Source organism: Eurypyga helias, unplaced genomic scaffold (assembly GCF_000690775.1).
Source record: "Eurypyga helias isolate BGI_N326 unplaced genomic scaffold, ASM69077v1 scaffold13696, whole genome shotgun sequence".
Lineage (NCBI taxonomy): Eukaryota > Metazoa > Chordata > Aves > Eurypygiformes > Eurypygidae > Eurypyga > Eurypyga helias.
The window spans coordinates 4605-23044 of NW_010256081.1; the positions used below are offsets into that span (position 1 = coordinate 4605).

The 18440-nt window shown below is 48.3% G+C and overlaps 1 protein-coding gene across 1 annotated transcript; it reads left to right on the forward strand.

Moving 5' to 3' along the window:
- Window positions 1-447: 447 nt before the first annotated feature.
- LOC104511072 (rho GTPase-activating protein 1-like) lies at window positions 448-18172 on the forward strand. The gene is made up of 12 exons (XM_010153534.1): window positions 448-636; window positions 1439-1531; window positions 12029-12116; window positions 12340-12471; window positions 12967-13053; window positions 13669-13767; window positions 14495-14602; window positions 15817-15893; window positions 16284-16361; window positions 16908-17036; window positions 17212-17315; window positions 17993-18172. The coding sequence occupies exons 1-12, from the start codon at window positions 498-500 to the stop codon at window positions 18170-18172; spliced, it is 1314 nt and encodes a 437-aa protein (XP_010151836.1). The 5' UTR covers window positions 448-497.
- The last annotated feature ends 268 nt before the right edge of the window (window positions 18173-18440 follow it).

The following is an 18440-nucleotide window of genomic DNA, read 5'->3' on the forward strand; positions in this document are numbered from 1 at the left end:
GGGAGCTGATTCCTGGGAAAGCTTCCAGCACTGGGCCAACTGTGGAAACAACTGGGCTTTGTGCCAGCCCTTCGGAGGGACGGGGAGCTCAGAGCTGGTGCGGTGCGTGTATCAGGCAGGGGCTGGTGTAGCCTGTCGCCTTCCTCAGCGTCTTGCTGCTGCTCCTGTTTCAGGAGAGGAACTGCTCTGGACAGAGCTGTGGTCAAGCAGAGTCTCGCTGGGAGGGTTGGTAGAGGCTCCTGATGGCCTTTTGATAGCAGTTGGCACAAAAGGATCTGACACGTATCTGACGTATGTTCGTGTTCCTGGCTTGAAGGAGGAGTTCCTGCCTGTGTTAAGGGCAAGGGAAAGTATGATCTCTGGATAAGAAAAGGAAGGATTTGGGGAAGAAGAAGAGTTTCTATGAGGAGGTAATCTTGCGGTCTCTGTGTCTCCCCTAGCAATCTCTGCAGCCCTCGTTCTAGGCGCTGCAAAATAACCTGCAGCATTTGGGGACCATGGCTACAGACCCGCTCTCGGAGCTTCAGGATGACCTGAACTTGGATGATACCAACCAGTCCCTCAGCCAGCTCAAACTGGCCTCCATAGATGATAAGAGCTGGCCAGCAGATGAAGCACCTGCTTTTCCCAAATCGGGTAAGCACCCTGCTTGTTTGGGGTCTGGGTTTTGGCCAAAAAGGAATTGCTTATCCTACAGCATTGTGGGTGTATTTACAGAGCCCCAGCTCCATCTGAAAGCTTTATAGACACATTAACCTTGCACCACATCCAGTGAATTAGCCCTACCACTGAACAGCACTAAAAAGCTCAGAGCCAGCTGATGTAAAAATGCTGTTCTCAGTCCTGTGGCTGGCTGCGCTTTGGTGCTCACAATACAGACATGCTGGAAGTCCTCGGTTGTCCTCTGTTACGGTCTCTTGCAGGGTAGCTTGGCCTTCTTGCGTGGAGGGGTCTTGAACCTGTGCGAGGTGGGGCTGGAGATCTGAGCTGTTGCTCTGAAATCCTGTGTTGCTGTGAAATCCCGTGCTATGGGCTGCTGCCCAAAGAGGTCAGGGGAATGAGCTCAAGGGCATGTGGGACAGCCATCCATCAAGGCATGATGTTAAGATCCTCCTGCTCTAAAAAGCTATGATGGTGCCCTTGGCACTTGGGTTTTGGACTTTGTGAATGTTTGTGACACATCTGAACAGTCCTGTTTGGGAGAGTGTACATCCTGAGGGACACGGATGGACCTCATAGGACTGACGGGTCTCTTCCAAGATCACTGCTGCTCTTACCCACTCAGAATTTCACAGGTGGGTTTCCGAGGTGCAGAGGTGCATACATTAGTCCCTCCCATGTTGAAGAGCTATTTTTTCCTCATCCCTCTATCTCTATTCTACCCCTCACCAAGGTGCTCCAGATCCCTTCTAATTCTTGTTCCTTGTGTTTTGTGCAGAGGACTCCAAAGGCTCCCCTGAGCCCGTCACTCACCTGCAGTGGGATGATCCCTACTATGATATTGCCAGGCACCACATTGTGGAAGTAGCAGGTAACGGTCTTTCTGTTTTCTCCTTTGATGTCTCTGCAGCTGGGCTGAGGAAGGGTCTCTCGAATGGGGTCGTGGGGGCATCTGCTCTGTGCCAGGCCCCAGTGGCCGTGACAGCTGGCATCGTAAAGATGCACCAAACTTCTTGAACGTTTGCAATGCATGTAATTTTCCGTTGACCTTGGTTAAACTTGCGTTCTTTCTTGGCTCTTACTGTCTTGTTCATACCATCAGCAGGACTTGGTTGCTTTTGAGGAACTTATAGATGTGGCCCTTGACTATATCCTTATGTAGTTTTTGCATGATAAAGCCACAGAAATTAGCTAGTTATGCAGTACAGCTGCAAGGTCCTCAGCTGATCCACAGTAGGTCTGGTAACTCCCTTGCATATGAATGGCCAGAGCTTGCCATCCTGTCCAGAAACCACATTTCCAGAAATCTGAAATAGGGGGAATAGGCCCATGGCCCACTGCAACTAAAGACATTCATAAAATCATTCAGGGTCACAATCATTCAGATTTTCTTTCTGTGGTTGTCTTATCCATATTATTTTAATTACAATAACCCTCATCGATAAAGAAGAGTTCTGGGGGTAGTTTTTAGGTTGCTGTGGTAGGTCTGAGGGAAGGGTAATCTCAGTTTCTTGTTCTAAAAAACCCGCTGCTTCAACCTGCTGTGACTTGGTTCACACTTCCTCCTGGATTATCTGTAGTCATCTCCTACCCCTCCTACTGTCATTTCTCTGTGCCTTGCTCCCTGCCCCACGTGTGAATTTGCAGTGAAGCAGAGGCACAAGCTGGAGTCCTCCTGATTAAAGGTTGTTCTGCAGCAGGGTGTGACCACAGAGGGAAGCTTCTCAGGCACTTACCTGGGTAAGAATTGTCCTGACATCAGTCTTTTCTGGGCTGTCTGCTAGAATGAGCTTGCTTTCTCCTGACCTCTCATGCTGCATCTCTTGGGGGAACAACCTGGTACTGGCAAACTCAAAACTCTGTTGTCCTTTGTCTCCTGTGTGCCTCCGTTGACGGCCAGATATTCAGCATTTTGGACCATTTTGTCTTGTAGGTTTTTGGGAAGTGCTTTCGTTGGCAAATGTGTTACTAACCTTCTTTTCCAGGGGGCTTGAGTTTCAGGCCTGGGATTTATAGAGGTCTGCACTCTGGTCTCCTCACTGCTGAAACTGGGAAGGCACGGATATGTGGGGTCTGCCATTTCAGTGATAATAGCTGGAGTATTTGGAATGTGAGTGGCAGAGGTAACTGGTGTTTCTGGCCCCTGGGAGCTGGTGAGTTAAATGATGCTGTTGTTCGTTTCAGACAAGGCTTCAGACAAAGTGCTTAGCAGAGAGTTTAGATCAGAGACATTGATAAGACTGGAATGTCAGCCCAAACCAAGGATGTACTTTGTGTGCTGCCTCCTGACACAAGCACCAGCCTTTCTGTGGGATTTCTGTGCCGAGGTAACTTTTTCCCAAGCTCTCTGAGTGGAGTATCGGCTGTTGGAATGCAGCCATTTGACACGTTGTCTGGGATAGCAAATAAAGAATTATCTGACTTCCTGAAAGGATTTCAGGGTGGCAGAGAGGTGTGCCTGTGTTCTGAAAGAGATCTCGTTCCAGTCATGGTTTTAATTTGTGTCTCTAGTGAACCGTCTGTCCCTGTTGTGTCTCTGTATAGTGCAGAAGCGGCTCAGAGGAGCTTCTGTTGTTGGCTGCTCCTGGCCAGTTTTCACCAGGAACTGGTTTGTCTGAAAGCCTGTGACAGCCCTCCACACAGAATGTGGTGCAGTGCCTTTCTTGGCGTTGGAAGAGCTAGTAGCACAACTCCAGATGGTGGATTTGCTGCCCCGTAGTTTTGAGGCTTGCTGGTGTCTCATCTCCTGGAAGCAGGATTTAGGAATTGATCAAAGGGGCCTGAGCTGTAGCCTGGGCTCTGGGGTGAAGCTATTTGTTCAGTTTTCTTGGTCAATAATTAATAACATTAACTGTTTGGAGAATCAGACGGGGTAATATTCTCTGGGCTGTAGCTGGGAAGGCAAACAATCTGGGAAAATCTGGAGAAATCCTATTAGAAGTAGCCTGGAGAATCGAAACCATCACTGGAGGATTAATATGAAACTATTTGGATCTGGCTTTAGTGACAAGTTGGGCTTGTCAGCACCTTGAGGTGCACAGAATGCTCGCCACACTGAGCCTGAAACAAAACAGCTCCACCCCAGTCCTCTGGTACATATTAGCAGATGGCAGCTGATCAAGGGTAGTTTTTATCCGTTCTGTGACTGATGAGCTTTCTCTTCAGTGTCCTTCCCTCTTCTGCACTTGAGAGCAGAAAGCACGTGGCTAACTCTGCTCCTGCCTTCCCTAAATATATTCTGGGATGATGATGCTATTTTGATAGAAAAGCAGAAGGCTGGTTTCCCATCCTTGGGCTGAACTCCACGATCCCAGGGTTATCCTGTGTGGTCCAAAAAGTAATAGCTTCTTGCAGGATGGGAACATGGTGTTAATAACTTATTAAAAGCCCAGTTTTGATGACAGAAAGTTACTGTGCTCATTTTCTAGCTGACCTTGATTTCTGATTTGTTCAAGGCACGCTGGATTTGAATATCCTGGCTGTCTGGCCTAAAGAGGGAAAATACTGTTGAAGAACATTTTGCAGAATTTGCTAGAAAAGTAAGGGGTTTATGTTCTGATTTGCGCCTTAAAATAGTCCAGAAGCCTCATGGAGACTTTCCTTTATTTGTGCCCTGTGCTCCTGCCTCTTCTGGGGACTGGGATCTTCCTGAGAGAAGCTGTTCCACGGGGAAGGACCAGGCAATGTCATTGCTGCCCTGTGCGGTGGTGGTGGCAGCAAAAGGCATCCAGGCCACAGTTCCGAGGGAGTACCGTGGCGTTGTTCCGAGTCAGAGTATTTTAAGTTTTGAGGAAACCTTCTTTTGGTTCTGGGATTTCTGAAGGAAGGGGGTGATACTCTGCCTGTCCTTTCCGACCTGCCTTAGGGTGTGTGTTTGTGCAACGCTTTGTGCAGGCTCTGGAGAGGTCTCTGCATGGTTATGCTGTTCTTGACTCCGAGTTCCTCTTTTTGTGAGCATTATAGCAGAGAAATTCGTCTTTACACGTGGCTGTAAGTTGGAGCAGAGGCGGCTTGGTTTCACTGCACAAACCACTTCTGCTAAGTGGGGTTTTTCCCTTGCTCACATCACATAGCTTTCGGAGGAAATGCAGGCTTCTGGTTGAAGGCTGTTGAGGAAATATCCCAAATTTCTGTTACATGTAAAGGTTTCTGTATCCTCCTGCTAATTCCTATATGGCAAATGTGCTGCTTCCATCTACTTTGGGGTTGAGGCAGGCTAGGGTGACATAATCTTGGCCATGAATTTCAGCAGAGGCTGAATTGCAAAAATATGGCAGGTAGTTAATACAGTCCGGAGGAGGTCTCTGGAGATGGCAGTGCCTACTGGAATCCTGGGGCTGTTAGGGAACAGCGGGGCTCTTGACAGCTCTGGCAATGTGCTCCTTCCTCGTTCTTCTGGCTGGTCTGAAATACTGGTCTTGCCTTTGTGGTCAGTATGCAAACCTATAGCTATGAGGTGCATCAGCATTCCCCTTTTACACAACAACTGTATTTCCTCCTTTTGGGATAAGAAAACTGGGGTTTTACACATGATTGGCGTATGGATTTTCCACTGCTGTGGAGGCTATAAGTTGGTGTAGCAGTTGTCAGGAGAGTGGCCATCACTATTTACTTCAGCTATGTAGTCCCTGCCCAGTGACTTTGAAGTTTTGCTGAAGCTCAGACCATGTTTCTGCTGGTTTTTGTGGGAAATCTGCTGCCTCACACCATGACTTGGCAGTCTACGGGGCTGCCCTCGCAGAGAAGGTGTGATACTGGTGTGAGCAGTACCTTCCATTGAAGTGGGAAAGCAAGGAGAAGAGCTGGAGGTGTACCTTTTTGCATGTTTCTAGACTGAAACTGCACTTTCAACTGTGAATCTGTTTTCAGTGGTGAATCTGGTACCAAACCTACCTGAAAAGCGTGGTTGGCTGCTGGTGCCAGAGCTGTAACTAGCACCAATGATGTGCCGTTGCTGTCAGTGATTGACATGGGGAGGTGAAATCAGTCTTGGAGCACCGGTAGATGTTGTTTCACTAAGCAGGCAAAGGTAGAAGTTGCAGGCAAAAGTTGTATTGAAAGTGTGTTGCAGTGTGTCTTTGGTGGCTGACGGAGTCGGCAAAGTCTTGAGATAGCAAGGGTCTTTTTCTCTTCTAGTATGGTACCTCATTATTAGCTCTGTTAATACAGGGTGCCTGCGTTTCTGCTGCTTCTGAATGCAGTTTCTGGAATTATTTCTTTGAATTATTTCTTCAAATAATTTTTCAAATTTCTTTGAATTATTTTTTTTTCTTTATTATCTTTTTAAGAGTGTTTGTATGATACAGAATGATGAGTCGCTTCTGTAGAATTGGGCTCATCCGAAGCAAGCCCAGCTTGCGCACCATGTTTTGACATGCGAGGTCAAGGGATTGGGGTGTTTCTAAGGGAGACCAAGGGACCCTTTGCTCAGGCTCCTGTCTTGATAGACCCATGTTGGAGTGATAGAAAGGGGCTGGGCAAGGCAATAAATGCCTTCACAGACCCTTCCCTGCCCAGAAAAACCTTTAACTTTTTTCTAATTGGCAGTTTATTTTTTTAAATTCAGAATCTACTTTTTTGTTTTAAAGCTATGTCTGTTGAAGACCGAAATTGTCCACATCTTCAGCTTATTAGTGAAATTTAACTTCTTGCAAAACAGTCTGTTGGATGTTATTCGTATGTTATGATGCCATTCTCTATACACTTCTGAAATTGTTCAAAAGACCTTGATGTTGAGGATTAGTTGCATTTAACCCTTTTAAAAGTGGCAACATGGCACTTGCCGTTTTGGTAGTAGGGGAAGTGTAAAGGTAAGGGCCAGATATTTGGCCAGGATTATACAGAATTAGTTGCAAATTCAAGAGAGAAATTCGAAAATCATGGGTTGCTGTTACCTCCTCTAATTCATAGAATCACAGAATGGTTTGGGTTGGAAGGGACCTTAAAGCCCATCTAGTTCCAACCTTGGTGCCATGAGCAGGGACACCCTCCGCTAGCTAGATAAGGTTGCTTTGGAGAGGAGCGTGGGGGAAAGATGAAGTAGAAGGAGCCTGACAGCTGCAGGACAACAGCTAAATGCATCCCAGTGGCAATCTGATGAGACTTTGAGACTCGATGCTCAAGATCACTTTCTGGGAAAGGCTGTGAAGCTTGGCTTGCTATAACGTTGTTTCTGTTCCTCCAGACCAGTGTGCACTTGATGGGGCCCAACCAGGTAGGTAGACTTTTTGTGGCACTAACATTTGGTACTGTAGATCATGGTATTCCTTTAGCATGACCGTGGCCTGTAGCTGGACTGTCTCAGGGGAGCCCAAACTTTGCTCAGCCTTAGGCTGCCCTGGCAGCTCTTCAGGAGTCCAAAGGCTGCACAAAATTGTCATCGGAGGGCTGCACCTCTGCCTCAGGCACAGCAGAGTCATCTCAGCCAAATCTGGAGTGTTGGCTTTACTTGGGGCACTTTGGGGCTCTTGCGTCTCAGCGTAAACCCTCTTCCTCTTCTGTCACGGTGGTGGCCTTCTTGGACCAGTTCAGTCTGAACTCAGATCTACCTCGCTGTCACACCTGCTTTGGAAGTTCATCCTGGGATTGCTTCCTAACCCTTCATACAATCTGCTGCTGCGCTCACGTGCTGAGCAGCTGGCGCTTGAACTGGAATCTCCAGCTGAAAGCCACTGTTCTCTTTCTTTTCCATTTGGCTGCAGAGATGTGTTTTGATATCTTGTTCCTCATTCTAGCCCAAAGCTGTACTAGGCTGCTCTATGCTTGCCGAGCATTTGTTAATACTCTCTGGACTTCAGAATTTGGCTGCTGGGGCTTTCACACTTCTCAGTGTAGATGAAAACTTCTTTTGCTGTGAAATTCTTTCTGCTGTTTCTGAACAGCAGGCCAAGACCTTTGCACAGGCCGTGGAAATGCTGATCCTCACGGCCCCATGACATGGGCTCTTCTCCCCCATTTGCCGTGCTCTCAGCCATCCTCCCTTTTTGCATTCTTTCTTCTGACCCTCTAGTATATTTTGTATCAGTTAAAGCTGTAGTCTCTTGTAAGGATTTATGATTCTGGCAGTGTTTGGATATTGGGAATATTGAGGTGGAAAATGTCGTGAATTAAAATACTTCTACTTTGAGCTCCTTGCCTTCTGTTCCTGAGGGGTTAAAGCCATTTTGGAATTCCACAAGCAAATAAAGTCTACTATACTTAAACACTGCCCAGCTGTGTCATAAGCTTGGCAGGAAGCTGAAATTATATTAGAGAAGTTTTTTTTTTACTGACAGTGACTGATAAACATCGTAAGCTTTGTGAAACTTGTGTAGTGATGTTCCACAGTTATGTAGTGGTGGCCTCTCCTTGACCTTGAATTCTGTTAACTGCTGTTTTACCAATAGCTCGAGCTTTTGGTGGCAAGTTTTATCTGTCTGCAGCCTCTCAGTATTAAAGTACCAGGATATTCCCATTTGGATCTTTCATCAAGGTGAGCCCTCAGCCGAGGGTATGTATGACAGCCTCCAATCACGGCATTGAGGCTAACGGACGCATTTCAGGAGAAATACCTAGAGATACATAGCAGGATTTGCACGTCAAGTCTGTGTTGGCTGTACAGATTCATTCATAGAGAGTCCTGTCTCAGGACAGTACTGCTACCTTGATACGAATTTCTGCTCTGTTACGTTTGTATGGCTGCAGGTTTCAACCTGAAACATTAGCCTTAGCATTTAAACTTCAGGCCGTTCAGAAGTACGGTCCTGCACTGATGGCTTGGAGCCACAGCAGTGATGTTCCTTGCCCCTTGTCTCAGAAGTGCACTGAAAGCGCTGCTCTTGGGGTGAGAGGAAAAACTGAGTTTGGGCCTTAAAAGCGTTGTCACAATGTTCAGGAGAATTAGCATGTCTGTCAGAACTACAGGTTAATCCCTCTTTAGAAGAGCAGCTGTCTTGACTGGAGAGGCTTTGCATATCGGCTACTGTTTTGCTCTTTGCTGTTAAAAAAAAAAAATCTGAATTACATCCTATAGGGAGGTAGTTTAATTCCAGCGCAGACTGAAAATACTTTCAATGTGTGAACTTACTCACAGAGGTATGCACATTGTTGGGGTGCTCTGTGCATACTGATGGTATATAATTGCTTCTCTGTTGGTTTCTTGTTAATTATAGAACATTCCTCATCTGGGAAAGGTAGGAGACAGTCTGAGAAGCTGAGTGATTACTTCATGGTCTCTACTTGTGTTCAGTGGAAACCTCAGCTATTTGCAATTGCAAACAAGGGGTGAAAACCTAGATACATAAGATTAATATTGCAAACGGGAAAGCAAACAGAAACAGTGCAAGGATGGAGCATCTGGGAAAGATCAAACGATAAGAATCTGTTCCTCGGAGGGAGAGAGTCCACCTGCAGGCAAGTTTCCTCTGACCGCGAACAATGCAGGGAATGGGCTTTAGGTTCTCCTTTATAAATTGGATTGTTTGTCTTTAATGCTGAATTTTGAATTTTGTCATGTCTGGAGGAACCAGACTGATCTGATACATGTCAGGTTGGCAGTTGGTTGTTTTGAAAGTGCCTGTGTTGACAGGCTGAGCTCGGTGTGATGAAACGGGAGTGAAACCCAGGACACAGTAATGGGCATGCTGGTTCCTGTGTAGGTCTCATGCCTAAATTCATTCTGATTTGGAAGGCAAAATGGGCCACTCCTTTTCCAGTCATCCAGGGGACTGTATATTATCTTTTGGTGTACTTGGCCCTGGAAATTATCCAGGGGAAACATGCCATCTCCCCTTTGGCAGAATTGTCAATTTTTAATTTACCAACGACCCCAGACCTTCTCACCAAGTCTATAGAAGGAATGAGATTCTAGACTTTGCATAGCCCCTGCCATAGGCTTTCTTGCCATTCCAGAGGAAGGTGTTTAAGCTATGTGGTTCCTGACTTTGTGACTTGGCAGGTCTGGAAATCAGTGTCCAGGAGCCTGAGCTGAGTACGTGGCCACACACAACATCGTGTGAACATGCTGCTGTACTGCAGTTCTTCACAACCAAGGCCTGCCTTGGTCAAGCTTGCAATGTGCTTCTGGCCCTCAGACAATCCTCCCTGGTGTGAAACGCAGCCTCTCAGTTAACTGAAGATAGCACCTATTCTGAATTTAGCACAGAGCCATGATCTGCAAAGATCTGTAGTCCTTCTGACCATTCTCTTTCATCACTACAAAACTCAACAGATTCTCAGATGCTCCCCTCTTCTTGCTGCTCTGTGCAGACAGGACCCTTTGTCTTCCTGATGGAGACATAATGAGTGGCTCAAAAGTCACAATATGCCTGCCCAGGACTTTGTAGCCTGCACCTTTGTTTTATAGACCGCTTATTTGCATTAGACCCAGCTCTAAAGCTCATAGCAAGCTACCAAGAAACTCTGGGCTAGGCAGAGAGTGGGCTACCGTGGGATGTGCAATGTGATGTTGGTCTCGTGGCCTGGCTGTGACTGTATCTGGTTGTTCCAGACGAGCCTTGCATCACTTTCTCCTAGTCCTGCATCCCGGGTCATGCGTCCTCCCTAATTGCCCTTTACCTCCGCATGTGTTTGTCAATGTGATGGCGTATGCCAGCCCTTTCCCGGTCTGTACCTAGCGCTGCTCAATGTCCCTAGCTTTTGTAGAGGTTCTGGCTTGTGCGCATCAGTAAATTCTGTCTCGTGTTGTCTGGTGAGCAGCTTGAAAATGGGACTTGGGAGGGAAAGGTGTTAGCGGCACCTTAATGTCCTGACTGGGGTGTGTGAGTGTTCTGGCTGCCGTTGGCAGCACTGAGCTGCCAAGTAAGTCCGTTACTAACAGGCAGCGTTCCTGGAAACCTCAGGTTTGCTGTTCCGGGGGTCAGTTTGAGACCTCAGTTGCTACGTGGCCAGTGTAATCAAGCGGTTGTTGAGGGTCAGAGCCCTTGCAAAGGTGAGAAAATGGCTGCATGCTCTGAATATTGTAAATCAGTGTGGGATAAAGGATACAGTTCAAGGGGAATGAGGTATTGCAGCGCTGTCCTGCATAAGTAGCGATCCTTGCTGCTTTTCTGTGCTGTGGTCTGCATGAGATGTGCTGTAGGGGAGGAAGGAGGGTGTTGTAGAGTATAATAACCTCGGTAGAGCCTTCCACTGCTCTGTGCTCCTTGTGCTTGACAAGAAAACCTAGCTGTTGGAGCAGGGTGAGGAGCAGGAAAGATGGAAAGACATTAATCCTTCGTACTAAAGGAACCATTTCATCTCCACTGGTGCTACAAAGCAAGTCATCTTTATGGAAATGGATTGGGTGTTGTGTCTGGGAGAGAACCAAACTTTCCCTCAAACTCTATGTCCGAAAGATTTGTGACCTGGTTCTTAACTTACCGAAATCTCTCAGTTCCCCGGGCATATCTGCTTAGCCTGCCCATGCCCTTCTGCTCGGGTTTTGTGCATGGGGCTGAGATCTCTGCTGGAAGAAGCCCACTGACGTATGAAGGTGTGCTTTGGGGAAAACTTGGCTTGTTGTCTTGGAAGCTTCAAGAAAAGTGGGGAGTGCCCTCCCCAAGATGGGGGTTCTTTATGGGATTTTGGCTTCAGTGTGATGTGGACTCTTTTCTGCTGGGTTTTTATGTAGACTGCTTTGTTGTGCCATGCTGTGCAGCTCCTTCCAGCTCAGGTTGGGAAAAATATCTCTGTGGATGGAAAATCCAGGAAGCAGTGAACAGCTTGTTCTGCAATTCCCCTGGAGAATCCAGCAGCCCTACTTGGTCCGTCTGTAGAAGAGGCTTATGATGATGCTTGCTTCCATCTCTGGGATGTAGCTGGGGCTTTACTGTTTCTTGGAATTTCTTGGTTTCCAGGGTATGAAATGACTTTGTTCTGTGTGCAGGACTAAGCTTCAGGTGAGGCAAGAAAGGAATGCACCAGACCCCAGGCAGTTAGTCTGGGACTGTGTGCAGGACGGAAGGAGTGGTTATTGTGCCTGTGCGGGGCAGTTTTCCCTGCATCTCCCTGGACACACGTGCATCAGGAACAGTGCCCAGGGGCAGTGGTGCAGAATTAATGCTCTGAGCACACTGCTGTGTACTTGGGACCTCCATCCCTACGTGTCCCAAGGCATACTGACTTCCGAGTCTTCCTCTTCTATCAGGGCTGGAGCGTGGACTCTGTTCTCTGTTTGCATTGTTGACTTGCCAGGCCCTTGGTGTTCAGGTTTCTGCTTCCGTACCTGTCCCGTGGTAACTGCTGAAAATGGGGTTTAGCTTTGCTGGCAGCTGTGGCAATCCAGACTTCTGCCTTGTTATGGCAATTTCCCATTCTCTGTTTACTCCTTGCTGCCAAGACCACAATGTAGTCCTTAATGTCCTGATAATCGCTGGCATTTCATCTGCAGGTGATGACAAATATGGAAGGAAAGTCATTTTGTTCAGTGCCTGCCGGATGCCCCCGAGTCATCAACTTGATCACGTGAAACTACTGGGGTGAGTAGTGCCTTGGGAGGCTGTTGTTAACTTCTTAAGCCTGACTTAATTCCCAGGTGCTGGATTCCTGGGGTCAGATCTACCTGTAGCTTCTTTAGCTGGATGTGTCCTCCCAAAGTATTTACGTCTCTTTTTGTTATGGCACACCAAAATGAGTCCCAAAGGGAGGAAGAGCCTCCCTGTGGCAGAGCATGAAGTGAGTTCAGCAGTTGTCTCTTCTCAGGTACCTGAAATTCACACTGGACCAGTATGTGGAGAGTGATTACACACTGGTGTACTTGCACCATGGCCTGACCAGTGAGAACAAGCCATCCCTGAGCTGGCTGCGGGATGCCTACAGGGAATTTGATCGCAAGTGAGTACAGCTGCAGCAAGCAGGGATAGAACATGCTGTTCTGTAGCGTAACAGAGAAGATCTTCTCCAGGCCCCCCATGTAGCTTGGTCATCCTAATTTACTATCACTTATTTCTGCTGCTTATGGAGGTGGGTGGTTGTTTAATGCATACTGAATCCTGGGAGAAACAGCTCCTTCTGTAGTTACATCCTTTAGGCCAACAGGCAAGCAGCAACACCAGGACCCAGTGCAAGTGTATCAGCCCCATGGTATAATTGCTGCTTCCTGGTGAGGCTGCTCGCTGCTTCTCAGTTCATCTTGGAATACAGAGGAGCATGCCCTTAAGGTGCTGAGTGGTCTGACACGGCTAGGAAGCATGAGAAGGCAGAGACCGTGGGTGCTGGGGAGTGGTGAGGCTCAGTGTGAAAGGAGTAGGGCACCCAGGGTGTCTTAATCCTGTGGCAAGGTTGGTTCCTCTGCTCAAAGTGCAGCTCATCCTTAGCTTCTCTTGGCAGGTACAAGAAGAACATCAAAGCCTTGTATATTGTGCACCCAACCATGTTCATCAAGACTCTGCTGATTCTCTTCAAGCCTCTGATCAGGTAGGAAGCACTATAGGAGCTCACTCACACTGCAAGGGAATAGTGAGGCACTCTCAGTGGGGGACAAGATGAGCCCAGGCTACCGAGCCTACCCTGGAATCTCTCATCCTGTGCTATCTCCTGTTTCTGAGCTCAGAAATATTCAAACCCAAGAAGTACTGCTTTGGGAACCTGCAGTGTTTACAGCTCTGTGCTGCTCCCTCTCTATCCAGCCAAGTAGAAGTGAAGTGTTGCAGGCTCTGCTAATAATGGAAAAGGAAGTGGGATCATCAGTCCTAATTATATTTAATTTGTTGTGTTGATGCTGAAAGTAACTCTGTAAAATAAGTGAAAACAAAACTTTCTCCAGCCTGCTGTGGAACTCAGGAAGGAGAAACAGAGCTTTTTAGGGAGCCTGCTACTGCTTCTAATGTGACTTGGAAAGTCTTGGCATCTCCTGGTACAATACGTGGAGTTGCAGAGCTATGTGGGCAACATCTCTGCTGCTCAGCCATACCTGCCCCTTTGTCTCATTGGTGTCTCTTGCAGACCCCCTGCTCTCCTTGCCTGTGAGAAGTCCGTTCTGCTACCGGGTTTCCCGATTCCTCACATACCTACTTTTCTCTTGTTTTTCAGCTTCAAGTTTGGACGGAAGATTTTTTATGTGAACTTCCTTAGTGAGCTGGAGGAGTATGTGAAGTTGGAACAGCTGGGGATCCCAAGCCAAGTGCTGAAGTGAGAATGCTGCCTGTCTCCCATTTGCTTAGGGCTCTGTGAGAGGGGACTTTTCTGGAGGAATGGCAGGGGGAGGAAGAGGTTGTTCCACTCAGGCAATGGTTTTAGAGGGAGTCGTGACAAATCGCCTTAATGACTATTGTTTCTCTCCACGCTCCTTCCTGTATGTTCTTGGCCCCAGTGCCCAGTTCTGTCCTTGAGCTAAAATCCTCTTCCAGTGGAGCACTAATCCTGCCTCTCCCACTCACCCCTCAGGGGCTTTCTGCAAGCTGCTGACCTTAGCACTGACCTGGAGCTCGTGGTGCACATCTGCTGCGTCTGGGCGCCTGATTTGCTCACTCTGCATGTTCGACTCATCTTCGGGCTTCCTGGAGTTGCCACGATCTTAGTCCTACTAGATTGATTCCCTGTCCCTCACACACATGCAACTGTCTGATCACAAGCAGTGTTGTCCTGGCCTCCTGCCCACGCTGGCTGTCATCCTCAGCTATGTCAGCTCCTGAATCTAGATAGATATTAATTTCTTACTGCTTTTTTCTGGCAACCAGGTGCGTGTTCTTGTGGCCCCTATGCTCCAGGGCTGCCCACCTTGTTTTTAGCATAGGTGGAATCAACCACACTAGGCTGGAGCTGTTACTAGTGGGTGTGCCCTGGGCCATGTGCAGTACTGGTCCGTGCCCTTTCTGGGAGGTGGAGCGGCTTTTTACAAGTCTGTGTTTTGCCACAGATATGATGAATATCTGAGATCCCTGCAGAAACCTTCACAAGTGCCCCAGAAGCCAACACCCCCGCGCCCACCGCTGCCAAACCAGCAGTTTGGAGTCTCGCTCCAGCAGTGAGTATCTCTGGATTGTGTTGCTTTTGCCCTGACTTGCTTGATATGAGGTCACTGTATTTATAACCGGACAGCAGCAAAAGTGGCTGTAAAATTTCTTGCAGTTCAGACTTCCTACAAAGCTTTAATCATTGTTCTGAGGAGCTCTGCACTTACGTCCCGATCTTGACTGACTCGGTTCAGCTCCACCTTCTGGATTCCTCAACTAGATTGTATCTGAATTAGGATGAGATTGTTCTGCAGCTAAGGATCACTAAGAGAGGAGCAAAATAAGGGCTGGGGGGACGGCTTTGTGCCACTGGAAACTTCCTTTAAGAAAAGGAAATCTGTAGGAGGCTGATGGAGGTGTCTTTGGGGCTTATGCTATTTTGGTTGAAATAGATCCTGCAGATCTGTTTCTTAGGTTTTTCCATATCATAAATTCTATTTTAAAAGCAATTCTGTTCACCCTTGTACTGATTCCCACTCCCCATTCCTGTGTGGTGACACAGGCAAGCACAGACACTGGCAAGGGCTAGTGATACTGCCTAAGTGTTGAAGATATTTTTAACTTTGAGTGTGATTTTTGCCTGCCTGGAGAATGACGAGGAGCCAGTACTCTGTGGCCAGATGGATTCTCTGAAGCAATCTGGGAACACGTTCCTCAGCTTCAACACAACATCTCCCAACGCAGCCCCCGTGGTGCCGTGTGCCTGAGCTTGTTTGTAGCCTGAGAGGGGTGAACAGCTCCATGCTATCCAGTGGTACAGACAATCGAATGTGGGGGTGGCAGCGAACACCGTGGCAGCCCTAGGTTTTCCCTGATAGCCGTTAGCTTGATAGGTCTTCCGTTACAGGAGTGGGGTGGGTAAGCTTACCCCATATATATATCTTTCTCTCATGTGTCAGCTTCTTTCTGCCCTTTCTCCTATGAGGAAGGAAAAAGGAAGCTTAACCCTTTTCACCTGATTTGTAATTGGCAGCATTGCCTTCTGGGCACCCCTTTGCCATGGCATCTACAGGCTATGATTTACATAAGATGAAATATTCCCGTGGTGTAGTAATGAGCTCATACTTGCTCCAGTGAATGACGTATCATGGTGGGTGAAGAGGAGAGAAGGCTGGAATAATGGCTGAACCGGGGACTGGGATCCTGTGTGGGCAACTTCAAGACTCAGGGGCTGTATGCAGGGCAGAGAAGATCAGTCATTGTAACCTTTTGTCTCTTCCCGCAGTCTCAGGGAGAAGAACCCCGATCAGTCTCCTGTTCCGCTGGTGGTCAGAGACACTATCACTCATTTGCAGGAGCATGGTAAGTGTTCAGGGGAAGCCGCAGCCCCTCTTAATTCCCTGTCAGTGGCCTCTCCTCCACGCAAGTTCCCATCCAGAGTGTGGTAAGGCAAAGAACAGCAGTCTAGAGTAAGGTGTAAATGCCTGAACCAGGTGAGTTAGCCTTCAAGAGAGATTATGCAGGGCTTAGGAGACCTCTTTCTTCCAGTCGTCCATGCTCCCACTTGTAGCAAAATACTCCTTGTATCCTTTGCCTGGTAGCGGAAGCAGAAAGAATGGCTGTACTCTAAAAAAGGGACTTGCTGACATCTGTCTGCAGTCCCCACAGCATGGATTTATGCCTGTGAAGACCAGCATCTTTAGGGAGTCTCACGTGGCTGATCTTTCTCCTCCATCTGCTCTCACTTCACAGCTCTTGCTACGGAGGGGGTTTTCCGGAGATCAGCAAATACGCAGGTTGTCAGGGAGGTCCAGCAAAAATACAACATGGGTAAGTGCCCAAGATCAGCAGAGCCCCTCGCATTCCCAGGCTACTGCTGTCCAGCTGGAACTGTGTTGGAACCAGTCCATCATGGCGTCTCTCCTTCTCTGAGAGGTCTCTAGGTGAGGCCCCATCAGGGTATCACCTGAGTTGCAAGGGAGAAGGATCTGATACTTCTGCTGTGTGGAAGACGTATTCATTCCCACTCATGTTCCACTCACTGCCCTTTTCCTTCCTGAAAATTCCCTTGTTTCTCAGTCTGGGATATACCATCTTAGTCTGGTTATCCTGGAGGGACTGAAGTTGACCAGGAAGAAACTTGGTCATCTGTTTCATTTGATGACTAAAGATGTAGTGCTGCATTCAGCAGTGCTTTGCAAATGCTTTTGGGACACATATTTTCCACTCTGCAAGTAGCTGTGAGGCTTCAGCCTCTCTGTGTTTTTTAAAACACTGCTTCCCTAGTTCTGGGCTCTGACCACCATGTCCCACTCTTTGTCTGGAGAAGATCCTGCATTGGCCAGTGAATACTGAGTCTCTGCTCTACTTTCCCAGGTGTGCCTGTAGATTTCCAGCAGTATGAAGATGTCCACCTCCCTGCTGTGATCCTCAAGACCTTCTTGAGGGAGCTACCTGAGCCCCTCCTCACCTTTGGCCTTTACAGCCACGTTGTCAGCTTCCAGAGTGAGTTGTTACAAGAGTGTGCTACTCCTTGAGTGTTGCACTGGCCAAGGGCTAAGATATTTTGGGGGTGGGCAGTCCTGCATGGGATACCCTGTGACTGCAAGCAGGGCTTTCATCAGGGTGGGTGCTGAGGATTCCTCATGGACCTTCTTGTCCTGTCTCTCTTGGTTTTCAGGTGTGGAGGAGGAGAATCGTGTGGATGTTGTTCGCAAAATACTCCAGACTCTGCCGGAAGAAAACTACCAAGTGCTCCGTTTTCTGACAGCCTTTCTGGTGCAGGTGAGCTGCTCCAAAGGTGGGCAGTCGTATTCCAGTTCAGTGGCCAGTGCCTTGCCTCAGCTTTCTGACTGCCTGCTCCCTCTTTTCCTTGGAGAGGCAATGAGTCTTAAGCTAGGAAATGGCCTTTCTTTACCTTGTGTTCTTGTCAGGCAGAGATCAGGAATGATCACGACAAACTAGTCTAAGCAGGTGCTTCTTGTAACGCTGAGAGATGCGGGTGGGCATTAAGGCCATGTGGTCTGTACCAGGGAGGCTGAAAGCACTCCAGGGTGGAGATACAACTGCAAAATACCTGAGTAGAAGATTAGACTAGAAGAGGGATCTGGGATCTGCCCTGCAGAACTTTCTGCTGCCAGGGAAGCCACTGCGAGGCTGTTCCCGCAAGAGGGAAGATCATTTTGTGGTCTGGACTGTAGAGGTGTTGGCTGACAGTGCTCTTGGTCCCATGGTATCGCCTGGTGGTTGAGCTGTAGTGGCAAATGGCAAGGTGCTGCCTCTCACCTCCTGGGTGCTGGATGGCACGTGTGTTTACCTCAGCCGTCTTCTGGCATTGGGCCTTCAGCTTCTCTCCTCCTGGCTGCCCCTGGGAGTCTGTCAGTTCTGGCTCTGGGGAGGGTGGAGGGCAGCTGCTGCATTGTTCTGCAGGACTCACAGTGCTCTCTTTCCTTCCCACACAGGTCTCCGCTCACAGTGACAGAAACAAGATGACGAACACCAACCTGGCAGTTGTGTTTGGCCCAAATCTGCTGTGGGCCAAAGATGTAGCCATCACCCTAAAAGCCATCAACCCCATCAATACCTTTACCAAGTTCCTGCTGGACCACCAGGAGGAGCTCTTTGGAGGTGTGGAGGCCTGAATCCAGGCCAGCCCACGCCTACACACTGTGCCCACCTTTCCACCTTCTTTCCCACCTTGTCTTGGAGCTGTGACCAAGCTGTCTCCAGTGCAAAGGGACCGTTGATCCTCTGGGTGATGAGCAGAGTGAGGGCTGTGGAGATGGTGGAGAAATTGTGTAGGTAAGCGAGCAGGAGACCTGCTGCTCCGCATGGGGAGGGGAGCTGGTCTCCCAGCTGCTGGGAGTGGAGTCCTGACCCACCTGCCAGTCTGTGCAGCTCCTCTGGGGC

Coding starts and splice junctions, on each gene's coding strand:
- LOC104511072 (XM_010153534.1), top strand. CDS start 498: ATGGCTACAGACCCGCTCTCGGAGCTTCAGGATGACCTGAACTTGGAT. Junction 12,117..12,339: donor GATCACGTGAAACTACTGGG/GTGAGTAGTGCC, acceptor GTCTCTTCTCAG/GTACCTGAAATTCACACTGG. Junction 13,768..14,494: donor ATCCCAAGCCAAGTGCTGAA/GTGAGAATGCTG, acceptor GTTTTGCCACAG/ATATGATGAATATCTGAGAT.